Source organism: Epinephelus fuscoguttatus, linkage group LG22 (genome assembly GCF_011397635.1).
Source record: "Epinephelus fuscoguttatus linkage group LG22, E.fuscoguttatus.final_Chr_v1".
Classification (NCBI taxonomy): Eukaryota; Metazoa; Chordata; class Actinopteri; order Perciformes; family Serranidae; genus Epinephelus; species Epinephelus fuscoguttatus.
Window position 1 is genome coordinate 14,249,409 of NC_064773.1, and position 20,791 is coordinate 14,270,199.

The following is a 20,791-nucleotide window of genomic DNA, read 5'->3' on the forward strand; positions in this document are numbered from 1 at the left end:
GGTGAGAGCGTGTTGAAGTGATAAGCCTGACAAAAGTGAAAGAGTGGGTGGATTAGGTCGAGATAGACAGGTAGCAACTCCCATGCATCTGCGACAGAAAAGACAGATGAAAAAATAGACTTTTAATACAGCCTTTGATGTGTGGATATGTTTGTGTGCATCCATGCTCTCTCACACACACACACACACACACACACACACAGGAGTGACAAGAAACAGGGAGAGAGGATGAGAGCCCTTATCTTTAAAGTGATTCTATCCTGTGCTGAATCCCTCTCCATTATAATAAATCTCTGAGCTTGCCTGCAGATAGCATGGTGCTCTTTGCAGCCCTCGCTGACTGACAGGCAGATGTTTGTGAGATAAGAAGGTCCTTGAAACTGTGTGCCAGATAGATTCCAAATTCTGCCACCTGCACTGAGCCTCATGCTCAAACTGACGACTCAAATACACGCACAGAAGTAAAAAGAGCTAAAAAGCAAGGCCAAGTTAGAGAAAGTTAGAGAAATAAACTCACTTCATTGCACTAAAATCACTGGTGGGGGCGCCACATGAGCCAAGAATAAATCCATTCATACATAAAATAAATCAAAACCTATATGACTGGACCATGTGGGAATTTATTTTGAAAGGACAGACACAGGAAGAGGCCACGCTCAGCAGTCAGACAGGAGTCAGGTTAATTTCCAGGGCTGGTACCTGCGGTTATTCCACAGGCTAGTTACTAACATGTCGGGCAGGAAATCCAAAGTGTGGGATCATTTTGAGAAGGTGAAGGACGAACCCAAGGTGATATGTAAACTCATCTTCATTGGTCGACTACAAACATGACGTATCATCTGAAACATGGAAGCAGCTACATGCCCATTAGCCGACAGCATCATTAACAGGCGGCTCGCTCAGTGTGTGACGTGCACTTGTAGATAAAATATAGGCCTATATTAATGAAGGTTCATTAGTACGGTTTTGTATTTCTCTGTAATGTAGCACAGTGTTAACAATGTTACTGATACTATTCTTTCTCACACCTTCAACTCAAACCATTGTGATGCCCCGTCCAAAATATATCATTTAATAATTAAATTAATATCATAAACATGCGGCGAATAGTCGACTATTGGTCCTAAATGATGAGTATTGGTCGACTAGGAAAGTTCTTAGTCGAGGGCAGCCCTACAAAATTTAAATAAATGTATATGTATTTGAGCAATGTAAAAGTTTTATTCATTGATTGTGCAAAATAAGGAAAAGCTCGTTTTAAAGCCAATCCTGGCCAATACGGATGATGTACTAATATTATCAGTTTGATGGCCGGTTCCGTTCATTTTAAGGCCAGGTCGATTTTATAGTGCATCCCTACATATTAGAGAGGGAACATAGTTATATTACATGTAGTAAAAAGGCTTCTGAAGCAGTGTTTAGATGTTTTTCACGTGCAAGAAGGTTTTACTAAAAGTTGCTTCGTAAATTTGTATGGTTGAATTTGTGTTCATTCAAAGGTTAATTTTTCATAATGAAGATTTCTTTGTTTCCCTGGCACAAAAAGGGGAAATAAATAATAACAAAAACAAAATAAACAACAACAAAAAAAACATCAGTATGGGTTCGCAGCTATCAGCTATTTGCCAGATTGTTATTTAAAACATTCGTACTGGCCCAGAATCAGAATCAGTGCATCCCTAGATGGTGCCCTGGAGTCTGTGGCATAGCAACTGCTCAGTTTCTAAACTCACTCATCAAAAATCAGACTATTATGAGATGGTAATCAAAAAGTACGTTAACACCCACCTGAAGGAGAAAAAACTCTCAGGATTTAAGTCTCTGTTTTACAACACAGTTTAAGGGCTTTGCTGCTCTTCAACACACACCCAGAGGGCCGACACAATCTGTAACACTCAAACCTAAATAGCAATTTAAACATTCTCTCAGGAAAACACCCACCCAAAACATCCGCTACCAAAATTATTTTCACTTACCCTCTGGTAATAGACATAAGCCAGTACGCCAGCCACCAGTTCAATCAAGAAGATCAACAACAGGCAGAAGAAATACTGTGAATGACAAACAGGACAGAGAGAGATTATAGGACCAAGCAATGCAATAAAGAAGACAAAAGGCTTCACCTTCATCCAGGCGTTTCAGCTTCATCAACATCAGAGCAGCTAACTAATCTGAGAAAGTTGCTCAATAAAAACTTCCATCAGCTGTCAATGTGCTGCGTCTGTCACTTGTAACGTAGATGGCAATGATGCACAAAAAGAGACGAAGCAGAAATCAATCTGACAGGCTGTAGGATCTGATTTCTCTCGGACATCTTTTAAAGAGCCCCTCGTGCTGCTCGAAGCCAGTTTCATTATGTGTCATAATTAACTTCAAAACACTCTTTCAGCAAAAACTACATTAAGTTGATTTAAATATTAATCATCAGTATAATAAACATTAATGTGTATTCCTCGAGAAAACAAGGAATTAATTGATCAGACATCAGATTCATGTGGTTAAAGGGATAGTTTGGATTTTGTTAAGTGAGGTTCTACTAGATACTTAATCATTGTCGGTGTATTAGCTACAGTAGATGGCAGTCGACACTAAAGCAGGAGTGACACCATGGGAGCTAAGCAATGTACCTCTGTTGACGGGGGGATAACAGGAAAACATATTTAAGCCACTTCCCACTTGGCACTACATTTTCTCAACCATAGTACTTCCGTATTATTGCGCAAAATAAAACCCACTGTGGTCTACTCCTGGCATCAAAAGGTTTAGAGACCTGTATATCAACAATACATTTGCAACTGCATACATTTGCTTTACAAATCTGTAGTTGCATCCGTAGTATAGATCCCCAATGCCCCACTCTTCCGGATGAGACAAAGTTCGACACTTGTCTTGCCCCACTTCCTAATTTGAAAGGCACCCTGTCATTCTGTAGACCTACCTCACTAAACGACATTAAGTCCTCATCAGAGGATTAACTGGGAGAGGAAACAATTGGAGAGCAATTGGAAGAGGCGCTCATGTGGGTACGCGCTTCCTCTATCTGTGTTTTTGGACTTCTGACACACTGAACCAAAGCAACACTATCCAAAATCTATCAGGATCCAGTTGTGCAGGATGTAATCAAACCCCTGCAACTTATGTCCACATGTTTGTGCTGCTCATCACTTGCTAACTTTTGGAAAGATATCTCGGACACAATTTCACAAATCATTAGCACATGGATTGAACCATATTCTGTTACTGCACTATTTGGGGTCACTCCACCTACATTGCAACTGGCTAAAACAACAAAAAAAAGTAGGGCTGTAGTCTCCTAGTACATTATTTGGTCGCTATGCTTTCGTCTGACCAAATTCTCATTAGTCGAATAATCGCCGTGTTACTTTCATAAGGAGAAAAGTGCTACATCAACAGCTTTCCAGGATTAATCCATTATTTCCTGTGGCTAAGTTACCTGTGAAAATGGGGGTGTTTTCAAAACACCCCTGTTGTTGACAGAAAGTTGAACTCGCCCATTACTGACACCAACCTTGTGAGTTGTAATGGAGCCAAATTATGTACTGTTACCTTTGTTAAATGTTGCTGTTGCCCCTGGTTTTATATGAGAAGAGGGAAAGATCGCTAGACACTACGCAAATTCATACAATGTAAAATGCCATAGGCTTGTGCTAATAACGTTAGCATGTTGTATTTGTGGGGGAAATGTGTCCAGATAAAGACAAGTGTTTCTCTGTCGGTTCTGCGATTTATAGTGAAGCCAGTTGGCGTACTTGTGTTTGAAATTGTCTCTATTAAGCCATGATAAATGTGTGTTTTGAATCAGGTATATAAATAAAGTTTGATTTGAACTAAAGTTTACAGCACTTAACACAGTCCTCCACTACCGACTAGTGTTTTGGACGTGTAACTGCAGAGTGACATAGACACAAAAATAAAGTGCTGATTTATTTTATTTTTTTGACGACTAATCGATTAGTTGACGATTATGTGCGACTTTAGTCAACCAAGATTTTCTTTGGTTGACTACAGCCCTATAAAAAGACGTAATTGCCTTTGTCACTCTGCTGACGAGATGTTTAATTTTGCTCCAGTGGAAGTCCCCTGTGCCTCCTTAACTTACTCTTTGGATTTAAGCTGTTTTAAACTGCATAAAACTGGAAAAGAATCAGACAGACTCTCAAAGGATTTATAACACATTCTCTGTAACATGGACACCCTTCTCTTGTGTAAATGTCCAGGCGGACTAAGGACTGTTTTTGATCTAGCTGACCTGTAAGCTCCTGTTTTAAAATGTTTTTTTGTGCTATCACGCCTGTTTTGTCAGTTTTTATTTATCTTGTAGGTACATATATAGTTTATATACATACATGTTGTATTGTTGCTGTTAATGTTGTATTTTTACATTTTTGCCAATCGACTTACATGTGCAATGATCCTGGAAATGTTGTTCTACTTCAAAGTCTAATCAACAAAGTGTGGGGGGGGGGGGGGGCAACTGTGCTGCGCAGGTCAGCTGTTTGGGTCAAACAGCTGCTCAGCGGTTTATGTAAAAGACAGCAAATACAAGAAAACAACAAAAAAACTGAGTGATGAGGACAGGATAACGACATGCAGTTAACCGCAGACAAAAGGATACTGTGATCTGTGGAAACTGGAGGCCCAGAAAGAGCACAAGCTAACTTCATGAATTGTAAACCCATGTGCACGGACCAAGAGAGGCACTGCTGCCATGAGCGACATTGCTAACAACCACAGCATGTGAGCGGAGCGGACCAGGTGAAAATTTCCGCTCCTCGCTCGCAGACCTGTCACTTTGCGCCGCTCATCCGCTCCACTTGGTTCTGCGCATTCTTCGCTCCACTCCATCATAAATTTTATCCCGCTCGACTCGCTCACTACTCCGCTCAAAAAAACTGCGTCGTACTACCCTAACCTGTAATCTTCTATTCACAAATAAAACATGAGCTTGGTAGATTCTCCGGGGAAGCCCTCTCCCCGCAGTTAGGGACCGTTCTCCACAGTACCGCTGTCGGCAGGGTAGAAATAAGTCAAAGTGTGGAAGAGACAGACCAGGTTAAGCGGCCGACCTCCGGGGAAGCCCTCTCGCCTCTCCCCACCGTTAGGGACCGTTCTCCAAGGTACCGCTGCTTCTCTTCTCAGTTTCTTTTCTGAAGTACACAGTAAACTCCATAGTTTTGAAAGACTATGGAGTCCCCGACGAGCCCGACAAGCAGAGCCCGGTCAATCGCCATCAGACCAATCAGATCAGTCTATCTGATGGAGGCAGGCTCTGGGCAGGCGTAACATGATGAGGACAGCGCTGGGCCGTAGAAGTCGAAAGGTAAACAGCCAAGATGGCAGCTGCCAAAGGACCGTGTCCATTCAATTTAGCTTTGGAAGAAACGCTAAGCCAACTACACCTATCTTTTTCCTTAAGAGAGGAACAGAAGACTGCCCTAGAAGCTTTCTTTTCCAGGAAGGGCATTTTTGCTGTTTTGTAGGCAGGATACGGCAAAAGCATAATATATCAGTTAGCCCCACTGTTCAACAAACCAATGGGGCTTACTGCAATAAATACATCACTTTGTTTTTTGCTCTGATTGGCCATCGTGCTATCCAATTGTGGCGGCATTTGAAATGCCTCAGTTAGTGGGTAGGAAGGGTGTATCGGTGAGGGCCAGACTCAAAATCTTTCTAGATCTGAGTCTGGATTTCCAGGCTACAAGCACGCACCATCTTAGAAATCTTTAGAAAAGTAAAAGAAAAGGCATTTGATCTGGTCCGCTTGTAAATGCTGCCGTGATAACACAAACCAACTCTAGGCAACCATGCAACAAAATTAGTCCCTGAGTCATACCAAAGCAAGACAACCATATGTCTGAAAGCACCCTGAGGAAAAGCACCTCATACAGCCCCACATCATAAAATCCAAACCATCCCTTTCACTACAACTAAAGATCAGTGCCTCTGCAGCTAAAAACTAAAATTTCAATGAAAAATAAACCCTGGTGGCTCATACTGTGAGCTTTATCCTTCATGATAAACTCTATTGTAAGTACTGAAAAACAGAGCATAGTTATATAAACTGAAGCGAACAGATCGCCCACACATTTAGGGTGCTCTCACAGACAGTTGCAGAATGAGCAAGATTAAAACTACAGTTTTCTCAGGCTAAAAAAACAAACTTTCAACTGTTAAAAAAGGTTCATATAACCCACACAAGCATGGTCCGTGCCATGTAATGCAAACACATACAGCTAATTAGGCGCACCTGTCGCAGTGCGGGACACAACAGTGTGACAGCAGCAACAGCGCTGTTTCACTCGAGCCCATTATGGAGAGGCAGATGCTACTAAACAGCCTGTGTGACTCTAGAGGCAAAGTGATGGCAAACCACTGGTCAAACAAACAGTCACAGGAGAGCAATAATCTCACTGAATTAATACACACACACTTTAGCAAATGATCTCTTCTGTTGCAGTAACTATGTCATGCAGCCTGCTCAGTAGCTCTTGGTTACGAGATTTCAAAAAACACTTCAGTCCCAGTGCGCCTGCTACCCACACAAAATGCTACCTTCACTCCTTCTTCACACACACATGCTGGCATCACTTGTTAATCTCCCAAAATTAGCGAGCACAATATAGTTGGTATTCGACACAGACAAAATGCAACACGGACTCCAAATCCTCCACACCTCTTCACTCCTGCAAGCCCCTTTGTCTCTCCTATTGCTCCATCCATCAACAGTAGATAGATGGACCTATAAATAGTCCTGCGGCAGTGAACGTTAACCTCCTGCCTGCCTCTCTCCCACTGGGCCCTGCCTCTGTAAAATAATGAGGACAGTAAGGTCCCTGTCAGAGCCATTTGTCAGCATCTGGAGACCTCAGACCAGCGAGAGAACAGATGACTTCCATGTTGTTAAACATTTGTTGCAGAGAAACAAGCAACCTTTGCGAACACGTGGGCGAGCATCTAGCTTCTCGATGTAGACATGACAATGTGGGACCACTAACAGAACCCTGGACCTTCAACATTTTTGCCCACTTGATCACTCAAGTTACCCAACTTATGAGACAGTAATTCAAATGTTAAACATAAGCAACAGAAGTTTGAGCATTGTTTTCCTCAAATGAATTCAGCTTTATACATATGCCTTGATTTAAAAGCTTCTACCAGTGCTAGGATTTAGGGTGGTAGTATGTTTTACATCATCCTGTATCCCAGTTACCTCGTAATTCTACTCGATGTGTATCCGATGTTCTCAAACTGAAAAAGTGATGAAATTCAATATACTAAAAGCTGCCAGGACGCATAATAAATCTGCTTGATTTTTTGAGTGTGCTGTCGATTGTTGTCCCTCCAGGCAACGCAGAAAAAAGGGAAGCTGTTTACATATGAAGGTGGCGTTCCAAGGTTGCAGTGTGACTGATGTGACTGACGTACACTGGCACAACATCGTGTATCATTTCTTGTTACTAGTTTTCAGTTTTCATTTTCTATACACTAGCTACCCCAAACATGTAGTGTACACTGTAAAGCACTGGGAAGTAGTATAGAATTGAGACATAGAGAAAGTAAATGGAAGTTTTTCATTTGGTTAAATGCAAAATAACAGTGAATAAGGCAATGTCACTAAAGCTAAATTGAGGGAAGTTCCCAATGCCTGATTAATTGTCTGAATGATCTGGCTCTCCTACGATCAGATGGATTCCTCACGTTAGAAATGTAAAGTCCTTGTTTCAAATTGAAAACACAGTGTTGTCTTTGGCTGCTTTCAGACCTAGAGTTGTCTTGCTTTGGTCTGAATCAGGGACTAATTCTGTTACAAAGTTGTACAATTGCCTGGAGTGTGTTCATGTTCTCACAGCAGCATTTACAAGCGGACCAGACCAAATGCCTTGTGTGAGAAAGCTGCTCTTGATTGGTCAGAATTTCCATGTGGGAAAAATCCAGGAAGTAAACAAAACGTTGAAGAAGAGTACACTTGCAAGATAAATGTGACACTTTCTAATGTCACAATGGAGGGACAACTACGCAGGTTGATTTTAGCGCTGCTCATCGTGGACTATATTGCTGTCATTGTTCATTTGAGTCAAACCATACAGTTTGAAAACGAGGCGCGGCTCCAACTAGAAAACAATGTTTTGATGCATTGGATGTGCTGAATGTGCATATTAAGGCAGTACAGGAGGAGGTACACATTAATAATCCTCCAGGACTGTAACATGCTCATGTTTAACCCAAACAATGTGTCATGTGACTGCAGTTGGTTCAGATTGAGTCAGAACACGCTCTCACCACAAACGAACCGCACCAGAGTTCATTTGTAACCAGACCTAGACCATTTATTTTGGTGCGCACCTGAGTGTGATTGCTGTGTTCATACTTGCTCAAACGAACCACAATTAGGGGGCAAAAGAACTTAAGTTCAACTGAACTGAATCAATCAGGCAGTGGCGGTTCTAGGCCAGTTTCAATGGGGGGGCCCAGCTAGGGCCAGTCCTTTTGATACAGGGGCACATACAAGTAGGGTCAAATATCTAAGTCTGAACAATAAGCTATATATGTACACATATATATATATATATCAGTGTTTCCCACAGGATTTTTGGAGACTACATCCAACCCTGTCGGGGTGTCCGGGGGCATGCTCCCCCGGGAGAAAATTTTGTATCTATTTGATTTAAAGGCATCAATTGGGTGAATTCTGAGAGCGAAGTTATGATGGCAGAATATGCCTAGATTTCAACATATTTGTGCTTTTTATGTGTGAAAAATGTTCTATTTTTATTGATAAAAACACTAGTGGTATGTTATGGTGAAGAGTTACACTTAAAATACGGCTAAGGATTAGTGGTTAAACATTTCAGTAATCAAAAGAAAAATGACTAACGTACTGATGGAGGGCTATTTTATTATTTTAAATCATGTGCAGACAAAATATTCTTTTAAAATTCTCTCACTCACAAACACAGTTACAGATACGCAAAACAATACAAAATACGCAATACGAAAAGAAAACAAAATTTAAGACTTTAATTACACACAAACAGACACAAATTACTGCTTTCCTTCTTCCCTCCCTCACGATTTGCAAGTATGGCACCCTGAATCAGAGCATTTAATTTTACACGGCTTTGAAAAGAAGATTTCAAAAGCCCTCTGGTAGTTGAATGCCTCTGGGACAGGCAACCCACTGGATCCGTGGCGTGCGCGATCCAGCCGAGGCCGAGGCGCAGGTGCCGGAGCTAATAGCGGCCATTCAAGTCAATGTATGAGAAGTATCCGGTCAATTTTCACAATAAAACACCCATGAAAACTCCAGATCGTATTTCACATAGCTACATCAACATGATGTGACATGCAACTACCATGAGCCAAATGAGAACGAGAAAGTTTTCAGAGCTTACTTCAATGGTGCTGTGTGTTGCCGTGCAGGTTAAGAGTTGTCTTAAATACAGCCACACAGTTCTGTACTGATGTTTTCGGTGCGTGCGCCACTTTAAGTGGTCCGACCGGCAACTGGTTGAGACGATTTAGTTCCGCGTTCCACGTTGCCCCTCCGACTTTTCGGCAGGGGGGCCACAGGGGGGGCCAGACTCCGAGTTACAGGTGCACTGGCCCCTGCTGGCCCTCCCCTAAAACCGCCATTGCAAACAGGGCAGGTGTGTAAGGACCCTTAGTTTCACTCACACACACCTTAGAGCTACCCAGTAAACCTGCATCCTTCCATTGCTGTCAAAGCATCAAAAAATGTGAAAAAGTTAAATAATTACTACTATAAATTAGCAAATTTCATATTCTGACATCATATAGATTGTACACCATCTACCCCACACCTTTACAACCACCTCAGTCTGAACACCCTCCAAGGGTCCCCATCTCACCATGGACAGACAGCTTTTCTGCTCCCGGATGACAGCACAGCAGCCCAAGAAGCCTGTAACCACCACCAGGCTGCCGGCCAGGATTAGGATATATGCTGAGACAGCAAAAGTGCTGGAGGCCAACAGACTCAAGTAGTCACTCTTCTCCACCAGTGTCCAGACTCCTACGCCCAGAACAGCAGCTCCACCCACCTAGAGGAGAAGGGGAGAGGAGGTAGTGGGGAGAAAGCGGTATTAGAACATTAAGATAAGGACACAGATAGAGCTCTGAAAGCAAAAGCTTCCATAGAAGGAAAACTACCAATTCATGCTTGAAGAAAAACAAAAGACAAAAAAGTATGGCATTTTACAGGGCAGGAAGTGACAAGTAGGAAGCGAGTTCAATGCTACTCAATGAGTCACAAAATGCAACAACATGAGAGGACAGTGGGCGAGTGTAAAGGGCCATAAGGAGAGAGGAAACAGAAAGAGAAACAGTGAGGAGAGGCCAGGCGTAAAGAACAACAGCCATGGGAGCCGAGGGACTTCAAAGGTCAAATTAGGGCATAATGACCACTTCCTTACAAACAATCCTGGACAACAGACCCAGGGTGGCGTCCAGGATCTGTTCCTCTCATCAGTTTCTAAGGCGCACAGAGAGGAAATGCCTCAGAGAGTCTCTACCCTTCATCCTCCCATTTAATTTCCGTCAAGACCAAGATCCACAAACTCACAGCAACACATGCCAAACCAAGGAGTGCCCCTCGGAGAAACAGGGGCCTGAGGGACATGACTCTTCCCAAACTATAGCATATGTAGGACTAGGACTGGGTGATAAAATAATAACGATAATTTAATGATATAATTTTCTTTGATAGAGATATAATAAATGTTTGACAAATCCTCCACAGAATTAAACCACCCATATGCCCATAGACTAGATTGTGCTAAGTGGCTAATGGGCATGTAGCTACTTCCATGTTTCAGATGATACGTCATGTTTGTAGTCGACCAATGAAGATGAGTTTACATATCACCTTGGGTTCGTCCTTCACCTTCTCAAAATGATCCCACACTTTGGATTTCCTGCCCGACATGTTATTAACTAGCCTGTGGAATAACCGCAGGTACCAGCCCTGGAAATTAAAGGCCGTACATATGCCGTGTCTTTAACTGCCTGGAAAACCCAAGGTCCGGCACTGGGCGCTACTCTTGTGCCTTTTTTGTGCCAGCGTTCAAGAGGTTGGCAGTTGCATCTGAGGTTGCTAAGCAACCTTAACAAGCATCATATAGCCTATTTACCTGAAACCCTGAGTGCAGAGCTGATCTTCTTCCAGGAGCTGCTTTTAAGTGTGTAGGCCTATCGTCCCACATAGTCCAGTCATATAGGTTTTGATTTATTTTGACAAGGTGCAGCTCCTAATAGAGTTTCACATTTGCTTGTTTGTTTGTTTTTCTGCGACTAAGCGACCAATGGAATCTTGCTGACTAATGATCTTTCTGTTCAACTAATGTTTGGTCAACTATTAGGGGGCACACTGCAGGTGTAAAAACATTCTTTTTAACAAGTTCCTGACCAGAATTAAGATTTCTTTATCTATTTATTGTTTTAATGACTAACATTATTTTGACTCTAATTGTTTTGAATCTGCCTCAGATTGGTGAAATGCTCTGCTGTTTGGCAAGTATTTGTCATGTTTTGACAATAATAGTTTAAACCACAATTAATGCTCAAGAATCTTTCACACAGGAGCAAAAATTTGCCTTTAAACTACAATTACATAATGATTTTGACTATTTTGAATAATCATCAATGTCTGCTGATTCGGAATTTTTAGCCACATTGCCCAGCCCTATGTACAACTTTTATTTTTAAGAAATGCAAGTTACATTAAATTATAATAGATTCATATATCTTTAAAATGTTTTAAACCAAGGCAGAGATGTACAGCCCCCAAGACCGGTGTATGTTAACATGGTGCACTGGGGGATGAAGGAAAAGTCTTAAAAAAGAGATGTGTGGTGGTCCAAGGAGGAGAGGGAGACAATGTGTTTCCTCAAGTTATGAATTTTACGGTGTTGACAGAGCACTTACCCGAGCCTGATGGCAAAGCTTGATCCCTTTTCTCTCTTTAACCTCTCCCACACACAGATTCGTCCCAATCTCTCCACACACAGTATTCACTTTGCCTCAGACTTCAAAATGCTTCAAAGTGACCCCAGACACTTTGCACAGTAGCTGTAAGAGCATACACTTTTAGCAGCAAATTGCAGTATCATAAAGTGTGGTGCCAGAGAGCAGACATTCTGACATACTGTTTCCCATCCAACACTGACAAGCCCTAAATAATCTATGACTCACTTTGGGCCGAGTCCACAGCTCAGCTTTTTCCCACTCAGAACTCTGCTTAATTCTCTACATGGATCCTCTCTAATGTCTCTCTGCCTGCAGTTTGAAAGGAACATTAAGGCATATTAACTGTGTCTTAGCACAGAATTAAGATTGCTCTTTCACTAAACATCAACCGGGAAAATTAGCTTTAACTACTCTTAACTGAAAATATGATGTAGCAGCAACCTGTGGAGTTGAACACTAAAGCGAGAGCGGAGGCGCCAAAAACACTTCCACAAATGGCCACATGTGCTGGCTCCAAAGCCAGTCAAACCCCGAGGACACTGATCTTAAAATGCCCAACTTAACAGCTGAAATAAACATGATTACAGCCTGGTACAAAAAATATTTTGGTCTCTGTAGCTAATTTAACCATTTATGACACCGGTACAGGAGGTGAACTTTTATATAACTCTCCTATTTACATTTTATTATGACTTAAAGTTACACATAATTAAAGGGGAGAAGCTATGAGCAACAGGTGGGTACTACCCATTGACAAGTCGCTACCATGGCAACAATGTTGGTTAGGTAACATAACCACAGCGTAACCCCGAATTTTGTTGCACCTCCCTGGGAGGAGAGTGGTCAACAGCTCTAGAGATGGACCCCCAGTCAGCAGCCGCAGCAACCTAAATCCAGGCGGCACATACCCAAGCCCTGGGGTACTGAACAGCCCTGACTGCCCGCCGTGTCACTTAACTTTCTGTTGCTGAAGTTACACAGGTAAGACCCGGCACTGCTGGACACCAGCCCGCTGTTACATTTGGACTGGAGAGTTTGTGCTGGCCAAAGTCGAGCCGCTGACATTACAGCTGCCGACCAAAGGTCCATCTCCCGAACTGCTACCTGCCCTCCTCCAGGTGAAGCAATCCACAGCAGCGGGAGTGAGGCGGAGGAACCGTGGGGTGGCTAACATTAGCTAAGTAAAGTAGCTAATACTTATCTTATTTGTGGTCTGATAAACAAAGAGAAAGAGCAGGGCAAGGACGGGCAGAGTAAATGAGCTTTGTGCAACTCTACAATGAAATAAGATTAAATAAATCAATGTATTAGAAACACTGGGTTACTGTATGAAGCCTGTGCAAATGTCTGTGGTCCCCTAGTGGGGGGGGCTTAAAAATTTAAAATTAAACATTCTAGACTTTCAGTCGGGGACGTCATGAAGCATCCCAGACACTACGACACTTGTCATCTACTATGACTACACGAGATGAAACAATAGATCATCTCGTACAACACTCATTGTCGTTCACAATCCGAGCCGAAACCATACAACGCTGCATTGGGCTATAATCGGGCTGATATCGTGTAAGACGACATTTCCAGCTCTCACTTACCCAGAAGAGAAAGTTGAAAACAAAGAGCAGGTACTTGAGACACACTGTCAGCCAGTCCTCCTGGTCATCTTTATACACCGCCGACATCTTCCTTCCTCCTGTTCAGCTCTGAAAGTGCAGATTTCTTTCTCAGTGCAAGAAGAGGATAATGGGAAATACATATGAAAAGTGCAAAGAACAAACTCCAAGTGTATTGCTAATATGACTCAACATGTAAAGTCAGAACATAATTGAATTTCTCTCCCTCTGATAAACTTTTTCTACTGCAACCCAAATGCCGTCGCCTTTATCTGGGGGACAGGAAAATAAGGATGACAATGCATACACATTAACACTGACACTGACAGGTAGCTGCAGCGGTCCAAATTAGTCAGGCAAAGTCAACCTACTCATGTCAGGAAACAGCTTATTGTCGTTCAACAGCTCTGCATAAAATGTGTGCCACAGCAAGAGAGAGTAATCAGAAGGATTTTGTTTGCCACAGGGACACAGCTGCCTATCACATGTCACAACAAACGCAACATCCAGTCTCTGCGTTTACAGTTTGCATGATTTACCAAGTCAAATAAAATGACTGTTGTCACATCGGTACTCCTCCTAGCTGCACATAACTCCCAGCTGATCACAGAGTAGTATCAAGTAACAAGCTCACGGGGCCCATTGAAAAAAAACAAGCCATGCCGACAAGCTAAAGTCATATTTCTGTTTCTACACCTCACCTTTTATTTGCACTTGTCGCAATTTTCTAACTCCTTCTGCTATATTTTTATTAACAGGGTCCCCACTGGGGTGCGTCGTACTAGCCTAGTTGTTAAATGATGCAGCATCCAAGTTCACAACATTACCTCCTCGTTATGTCCGCAAACCACATCTTTAAATTATTCATAGCACCAAACAGACCATAAAGCTTTGCATCCTTAATTGAGTTGAACACAGTTTCAGCTCTGTGAATAAAAGGCCATGGGGTGTGGAAGCACTTAGACCCATAACATTGATCTACACAGTATCCTTCAGTGAACAGCAGCTGTGGGAATAGTGCAGGTTTTGGGTTTGTTGACCAGGGAGTCATACACCAGCATATGTCTAATAACTATCTAAAACAGTCAGGATAGGTCATAAGTGAAAGCAGAAACCTCAGAGACTGTCCGTAGCACATAAAACCAAGCTATCTCTATGACTAAACAGAACTAGAGGTAAGTTAGAGGAAATGCCTTTGTTTGATTGTTGTAATTAGGGTAAACTTATTGTAATAACTGCTACTATGGAAGCAGATAAGAGACATCAGTGGTTGAATTTTAATAGCCACTGAATACTTAATACAATCTTGGTTTGTTTTTTTTGTTCACATACAGATCAAAAAATTCAAGTTTTAGAATTTTAAAAAAATCTTTCAGGTTGCTCAGATTTCATTGGTCCATTCTGAATGGACCGCAAGTGACACACATAACATGTCAAGTTTGTAAAAAGCAAACTTTATTTTTAAGAAGAGTGAATTTCCGGCACACAGCTTTTATTCTGAAGTGCCGTTTCCTACTGTAGAGTGAGTGACTAATGGACAGCTGCCTGACAGAGACAGTAAACTAGCTCTACAACACGGCCGAACACAAGTATGACACTGAATATATTAAGTGTGTGGACCTTGAACTAATGACTAAGGAGAAATGTGGACCCCGGGGCTGGACCAGTTGGGAACCACCGATTTAGATTTTCCCAATTCATTGTCTATGACAGTGGTTCCCAACTGGTGGGTAATGGTCCAAAAGTGGGTCGTGGGTCCATCCTGAATGATCACAAGTGACTCGTGAACAAATCAACTTTGTAAAAAACACACTTCATTTTGTAGGACTGAATTTTCAGCACAGAGCTGTTATTTTAGGTCCTGTTAACAACGATTTCAACTGAAAATGCTAAACTTTAGCTACTTTTTGGCTGATCGTTTGTACGACAGTGGCGTTTTGGGTGCCTGAAAACGCAACGTTTTGAAAACGGGTTCCAGAGTGCAATTTTTTGGAAACAGCACCGTTTCCGTTGTCATGTAAACTTTCAATATGCCGTTCCTCTGAAAACGGAAACTTTTCGCAAATGCGCATTACAGTTACAGTCACTAGGCATGCGTGACAAAGTCGACCATCACAAACACAATGGCGGGCTCCCGAGCTCTGTTTTTGCTACTCACCCTATTGAATTTATCAACGCTTCCCCAGCAAAGTGCAGATTTAGGGCCGTGTCATAGTCGACGCACCCAACGCGAGCAGGTGACGCGAGCAACACACTTCCTTTCATAGTCAACACATTGAACGCAAGCGACGTGGGCGTCACTTGAAATGCAATACATCGCTCGCGTAATGGGGGTAGCAGAGTCACCGGTACATTCTGGCTAGCTAGTACTGCTATTTTATTCAAGTGCAGGGCACTAGAACCTTCATATAAATGGGGGTGTTCGCAAAATTGTTCCTCCTCGCCCGCCATATTTCACTCCTGCCTCTTCTGTGAATAACAAAAAGTGGTTCATTTCAAGTACGTCGCTTGCATTATCACCCCCGCTGGCAACACATGGTATTACACACGTCGCGTATCAAAAAATGGACAACACATTTTGAGACACAAGCCCTTAAAAATAAAGTGTGCTTTTTACAAACTTGACATGTTATGTGTGTCACTTGCGGTCCATTCAGAATGGACCAATGAAATGTGAGCAACCTGAAAGAATTTTTTTAAATTCTAAAACTTGAATGAGTTCGCAAAACTGTTCCTCCTCGCCCGCCATATTTCACACCTGCCTCTTCTGTGAATAACAAAAAGTGGTTCATTTCAAGTACGTCGCTTGCATTATCACCCCCGCTGGCAACACATGGTATTACACGCGTCGCGTATCAAAAAAATGGACAACACATTTTGAGACACAAGCACGCATCATGGCGGCCAATGCATCTCGATGCATCCCAATGCATTCGCGTCTGCGTGCCTTTGCGTCAACTATGAAACGGCCCTTACTGTAGCAACTCCACCTCGTCATCCACACAAATGTTTGTGCGGTTGCCATTTTGTTTGTTTATACATCAACGCTCCGTAGAGGGAAGCGCATGTGTGCAGGTGCATGTTGTGTCACCGCAAATTCACACTGCCAGCTACTGGCCTGGCATGTATACTACAGCGATTTTCTTCATTTTTGTGGATCCGTGTGCACAGCGATTAATATCAAAATGATTTAGTCTGAAAGCGGAACTTTTACCCAAAATGAAAATGAGAAACAATTTTGTGATGCATTCCATATAGATCTTACTGCTAGTAAAACGGTGGGAAAGACAGGAAGCTGCGCAAAATAACGCAGCAACACGTCATGACACGCCACTTTGAGGCGGTTCTACCAGTAGCGGTCTCGTACGAACTTGAAAGACTGATGAACGCAAAGATGGCTGCGCCCTATATTTGCCATAAGTGGCTCCGCTCTTTACTATTATTTTCACTGTTTAGCTAATTTTAGTCTTCATTTTAATTACTCGTACACATTATAATGCCTTATGGGAATGCTTTATGATGTGTTGTTGTGCGTGGAATGCCCTCACCTGATTAAATCACCTGTGACAAGTAGCTCCTTTAAATATTAATGCGCGAATTAAAGTTCACCACAAAAGCACACATACAGGTTAAGTAATACTTTCATAAGGTCCCAAAAATGTCGTGCTTATTTTTTAAAACATGCTAATTAAATACAGTGGTTAAAACAGGCACTTCGTGTTTCATAGCATCTAAGCTAACGTGGCTTTCCTTTAATGACCGCTGCCCGTCCAGATGCGTTCACGGCATCGTCGGTTACCCACTAAGATGGTCTCTTCTTGTATTGATAACATGTCCTGCCTCGGAGATTTCGGACTTTGACCGCAGCTGGTGTCCTTCAGCCCATAACTCAAGTCAATACGTGTCTTTTACGGTTTAGGACAAACTTTGTCGCCTCTGGTTTCCAGGACGGGGTGTAACGTTTGGCTCGAGCATCCTGACAGAAAATAAAACGTCCCTCCACCTGTGTCGTTGATGCGCAGGACAAAGTTTAACCACATTACCTTACAGTCACTAATGTTTTCGCCTCGTAGCCGAAACATACTCACCAGACCAAGGTTTGGTGCGGATATAAACCCTCGTTTTGTTGCTGCTGCCGTCAGGACACAGTGGACAGCACTGCAGCTGTGAGCGTTTGGTCCAGTCAAGCTTGTTGCATTCAGGGTGTCCGACAGCAGGTCTGTGTCTGTGCTGCCTTTGGGTGCAGCTCGTAATTATCAACGTTGGCAGGCATTAACAGGAATTCACACTCAGAAACAAGCAGCTTGACAGAAAGACACAGGGATCAAACTGCGTGTTTTTTTCTTCTAATTTGACAACAGTGTGTATTTTTTTATTAAATGTATTTGTCAGGGACCATGTGCACATTAATCTCAAACAGATTTCTATCAACTGCCATGTACGGTGAGTTCAGTTTCAGTTGTACAACCCAATTCATCTGCAATGCAAATAAACATAAAGCAAAACATAAAAGTTGAGGTATATTTTGTGGGTGTATGAAGTATAAATGCAGACACTACAAGTGTCAAATTAACATTCAAAGGTTTTATGAACTAACTTTAACTGAAAATGTATCACATAGGTAAGATATATGCTGTCGGTGGTGGAGGAAGCATCTTGCTCAGATCTTTTACCACAGTAAAAGCAGCAAAACAGTCTTTTAAAAGTAAATGTCCTTCAATATTTTAAGTTAAATTTAATATAATCTTGATAAGGTCAATGTTCGCCCCGGTTAGGGCCTGTTTGAGGGTTATATATGGTTATTTGCGATGCTATAGTAGAAGTAAGAGTTGCAATCGATAATTAGACATTAGACAAGGACCTTTTGTTATTTCTGACACTTGAAATATGGACTACCTTCGCTGTCTGAGCTGGAACATAATGCATTTAAAGTAGTATATATTGTAATATATCAGAACTTTATATTTTGTATCACTAATCTGAATCTGCAAAGTAACTTCAGTCATAAAATAAATGTGGTGGAATAAAAAATGCAACATCGGCTTCCAAAAAGTACCAGAGTAGAAGTATAAAGTTGCAAAGTACATGTACCTCAAAACTGAATGTTACGTTCTGTAAAAAGCTGACACCATAAACGTGTTTTTGGACTTGTATTAGATGTTGTCATATTTCTGACCGTCCCTGAAGGCAGCACAGTGTGAACTTGTGGAAAGGGTCACAATGAGGAGTGACAGAGGAGGAAATGGAGCTGCTACCCTTCACCACAAGATAGGCTGAATACCACCGAGCCGTGCACAGCATAGCCTTGGTTACAATGTAACCACATACCCCCTGAAGAATTCCTGAATGAGGTGTACATGAATACACAAAGATAAAGACGGGAAGAAAGCACGGACGGTGACCAAACTTAGTGTGTAGGCTTTTTTTTTTTTTTTTTGTGCAAGGCCAGGGTGCACTTACATGAACATCTGTTAATAAATGTACAGTTGGAGCTCTTACTGTTGACTTGGATACGTCTTATGAATTCCAGCCAAGCTAGTAAGACGAACAACTGATTTTCAAATTGCTCTTTATGTAAACAATTCTGAAATGAGTGAACAGAGCGCCTCTTTTTTTTCTCCAGGAGTCGTATAATTACCAAAGGAATGCAACTGTTTGTAAGATTTGTGAAAGAAAAAGAAGAAACTCTTGGAAATAACAACTCCTGCTTGTATTTTCATGACGTAAAAGCCAGTAATATAATCTAAATAAAGGCACTGAAAGGTTCCTGTCCCCCTTTTTTTATGGAATCATGATCCTTCATCACAGTGAGACTTCCTCTCGGACCGAAACAGACTCTTCACGATGTATTTGCCTCCTTTTCCATGTCGGTAATTCAATAAGCTTGTAAGCTATTAGGAGTAGATGGTGGCTGCAGGAGAGGGAGCTCTGCAGTGGTTACCTGGACTGGCGACAATCAGTCTACCGAAACAACATTACTTAGCAGAGGATGTCATCCATTAGGTCAAGTTTTCCTAACAAACATCATCCAACCGGAGCTTGGAAACAAAGGTGCAGAATATCATCGTTCTGTGGAGAGGAATTTGGAATCTGTCCGCTACCATTTCCTCGTATTTGCATAGGTGACACATGGTAGAGCAAACAGAAATGTGGTTGTCCCGAAAACCCGCTCATCTCTATGCCCAGCCAGTGCCTCTGTGTCCAGTCTCATGCTGCTGCAGTTAGTTTGTATCCCGCTAAGGAGCAGGGCATGACTGAGCGTGCATGTCAAATACAAGCAAGGGTTGGAGGCAAACATTATGTGCACTGGAGTAACAAAAGGAGGTACATGTGTGAAGATCATGACAAAAAAATACATGTACACTTGCAACCGCAGTGTCATACATCCATCTATTCAAATTTCACATGATGTTTGCCAAGTTTTAGCATCTTGTACCCCCGTTCAACTGCTCAGTAACGCACATAGCTAATCAGCCAACCACGTGGCAGCAACTCAATGCATTTAGGCATGTAGACATGGGCAAGACGACCTGCTGAAGTTCAAACTGAGCATCAGAATGGGACGAAAGGGCTGGTCTGTCAGACACACACAACCATCTCTAGGGTTTACAGAGGATGGTCCCAAAAAAAGGAAATACTGAGTGAGGAGAAACGCCTTGTTGGTGCCAGAGGTCAGAGGAGAATGGCCAGACTGGTTCAAGATGATAGAAAGGCAACAGTAACTCAAATAACCACTGGTTACAACCAAGGTCTGCAGAAGACCATCTCTGAACCAACAACACGTCCAACCTTGAAACAGATGGGCTACAGCAGCAGAAGACCACACCAGGTGCCACTCCTGTCAGCTAACAACAGGAAACTGAGGCTACAGTTCACACAGGCTCACCAAAACTGGACAATAGAAGATTGGAAAAACGTTGCCTGGTCTGATGAGTCTGGATTTCTGCTGCCACATTCAGATGGTAGGGTCAGAATTTGGCATCATGGATCCATCCTGCCTTGTATCAACGGTTCAGGCTGCTGGTGGTGGTGTAATGGTGTGGGGGAGATTTTCTTGGCACACTTTGGGCCCCTTAGTACCAACTGAGCATGGTTTAAACACCACAGCCTACCTGAGTATTGTTGCTGACCATGTCCATCCCTTTATGACCACAGTGTACCCATCTTCT

At 42.3% G+C, this 20,791-nt stretch overlaps 1 protein-coding gene across 2 annotated transcripts in view; it reads right to left on the reverse strand.

The window, feature by feature from the left end:
- The window catches only part of tspan11 (tetraspanin 11), a 28,390-nt gene extending 10,558 nt beyond the window's left edge, over window positions 1–17,832 (reverse strand). For both annotated transcript variants that reach the window (XM_049566258.1, XM_049566257.1), the window contains exons 1-4: window positions 17,711–17,832; window positions 13,605–13,712; window positions 9,894–10,085; window positions 1,977–2,051 (exon numbers count right to left, since the gene is read on the reverse strand). In XM_049566258.1, coding sequence (XP_049422215.1) covers window positions 1,977–2,051; window positions 9,894–10,085; window positions 13,605–13,691 — 354 coding nt within the window. In that variant the 5' untranslated portion in view covers window positions 13,692–13,712; window positions 17,711–17,832. The remainder of the gene's footprint in view (window positions 1–1,976; window positions 2,052–9,893; window positions 10,086–13,604; window positions 13,713–17,710) is intronic.
- Between the last annotated feature and the right edge of the window lie 2,959 nt (window positions 17,833–20,791).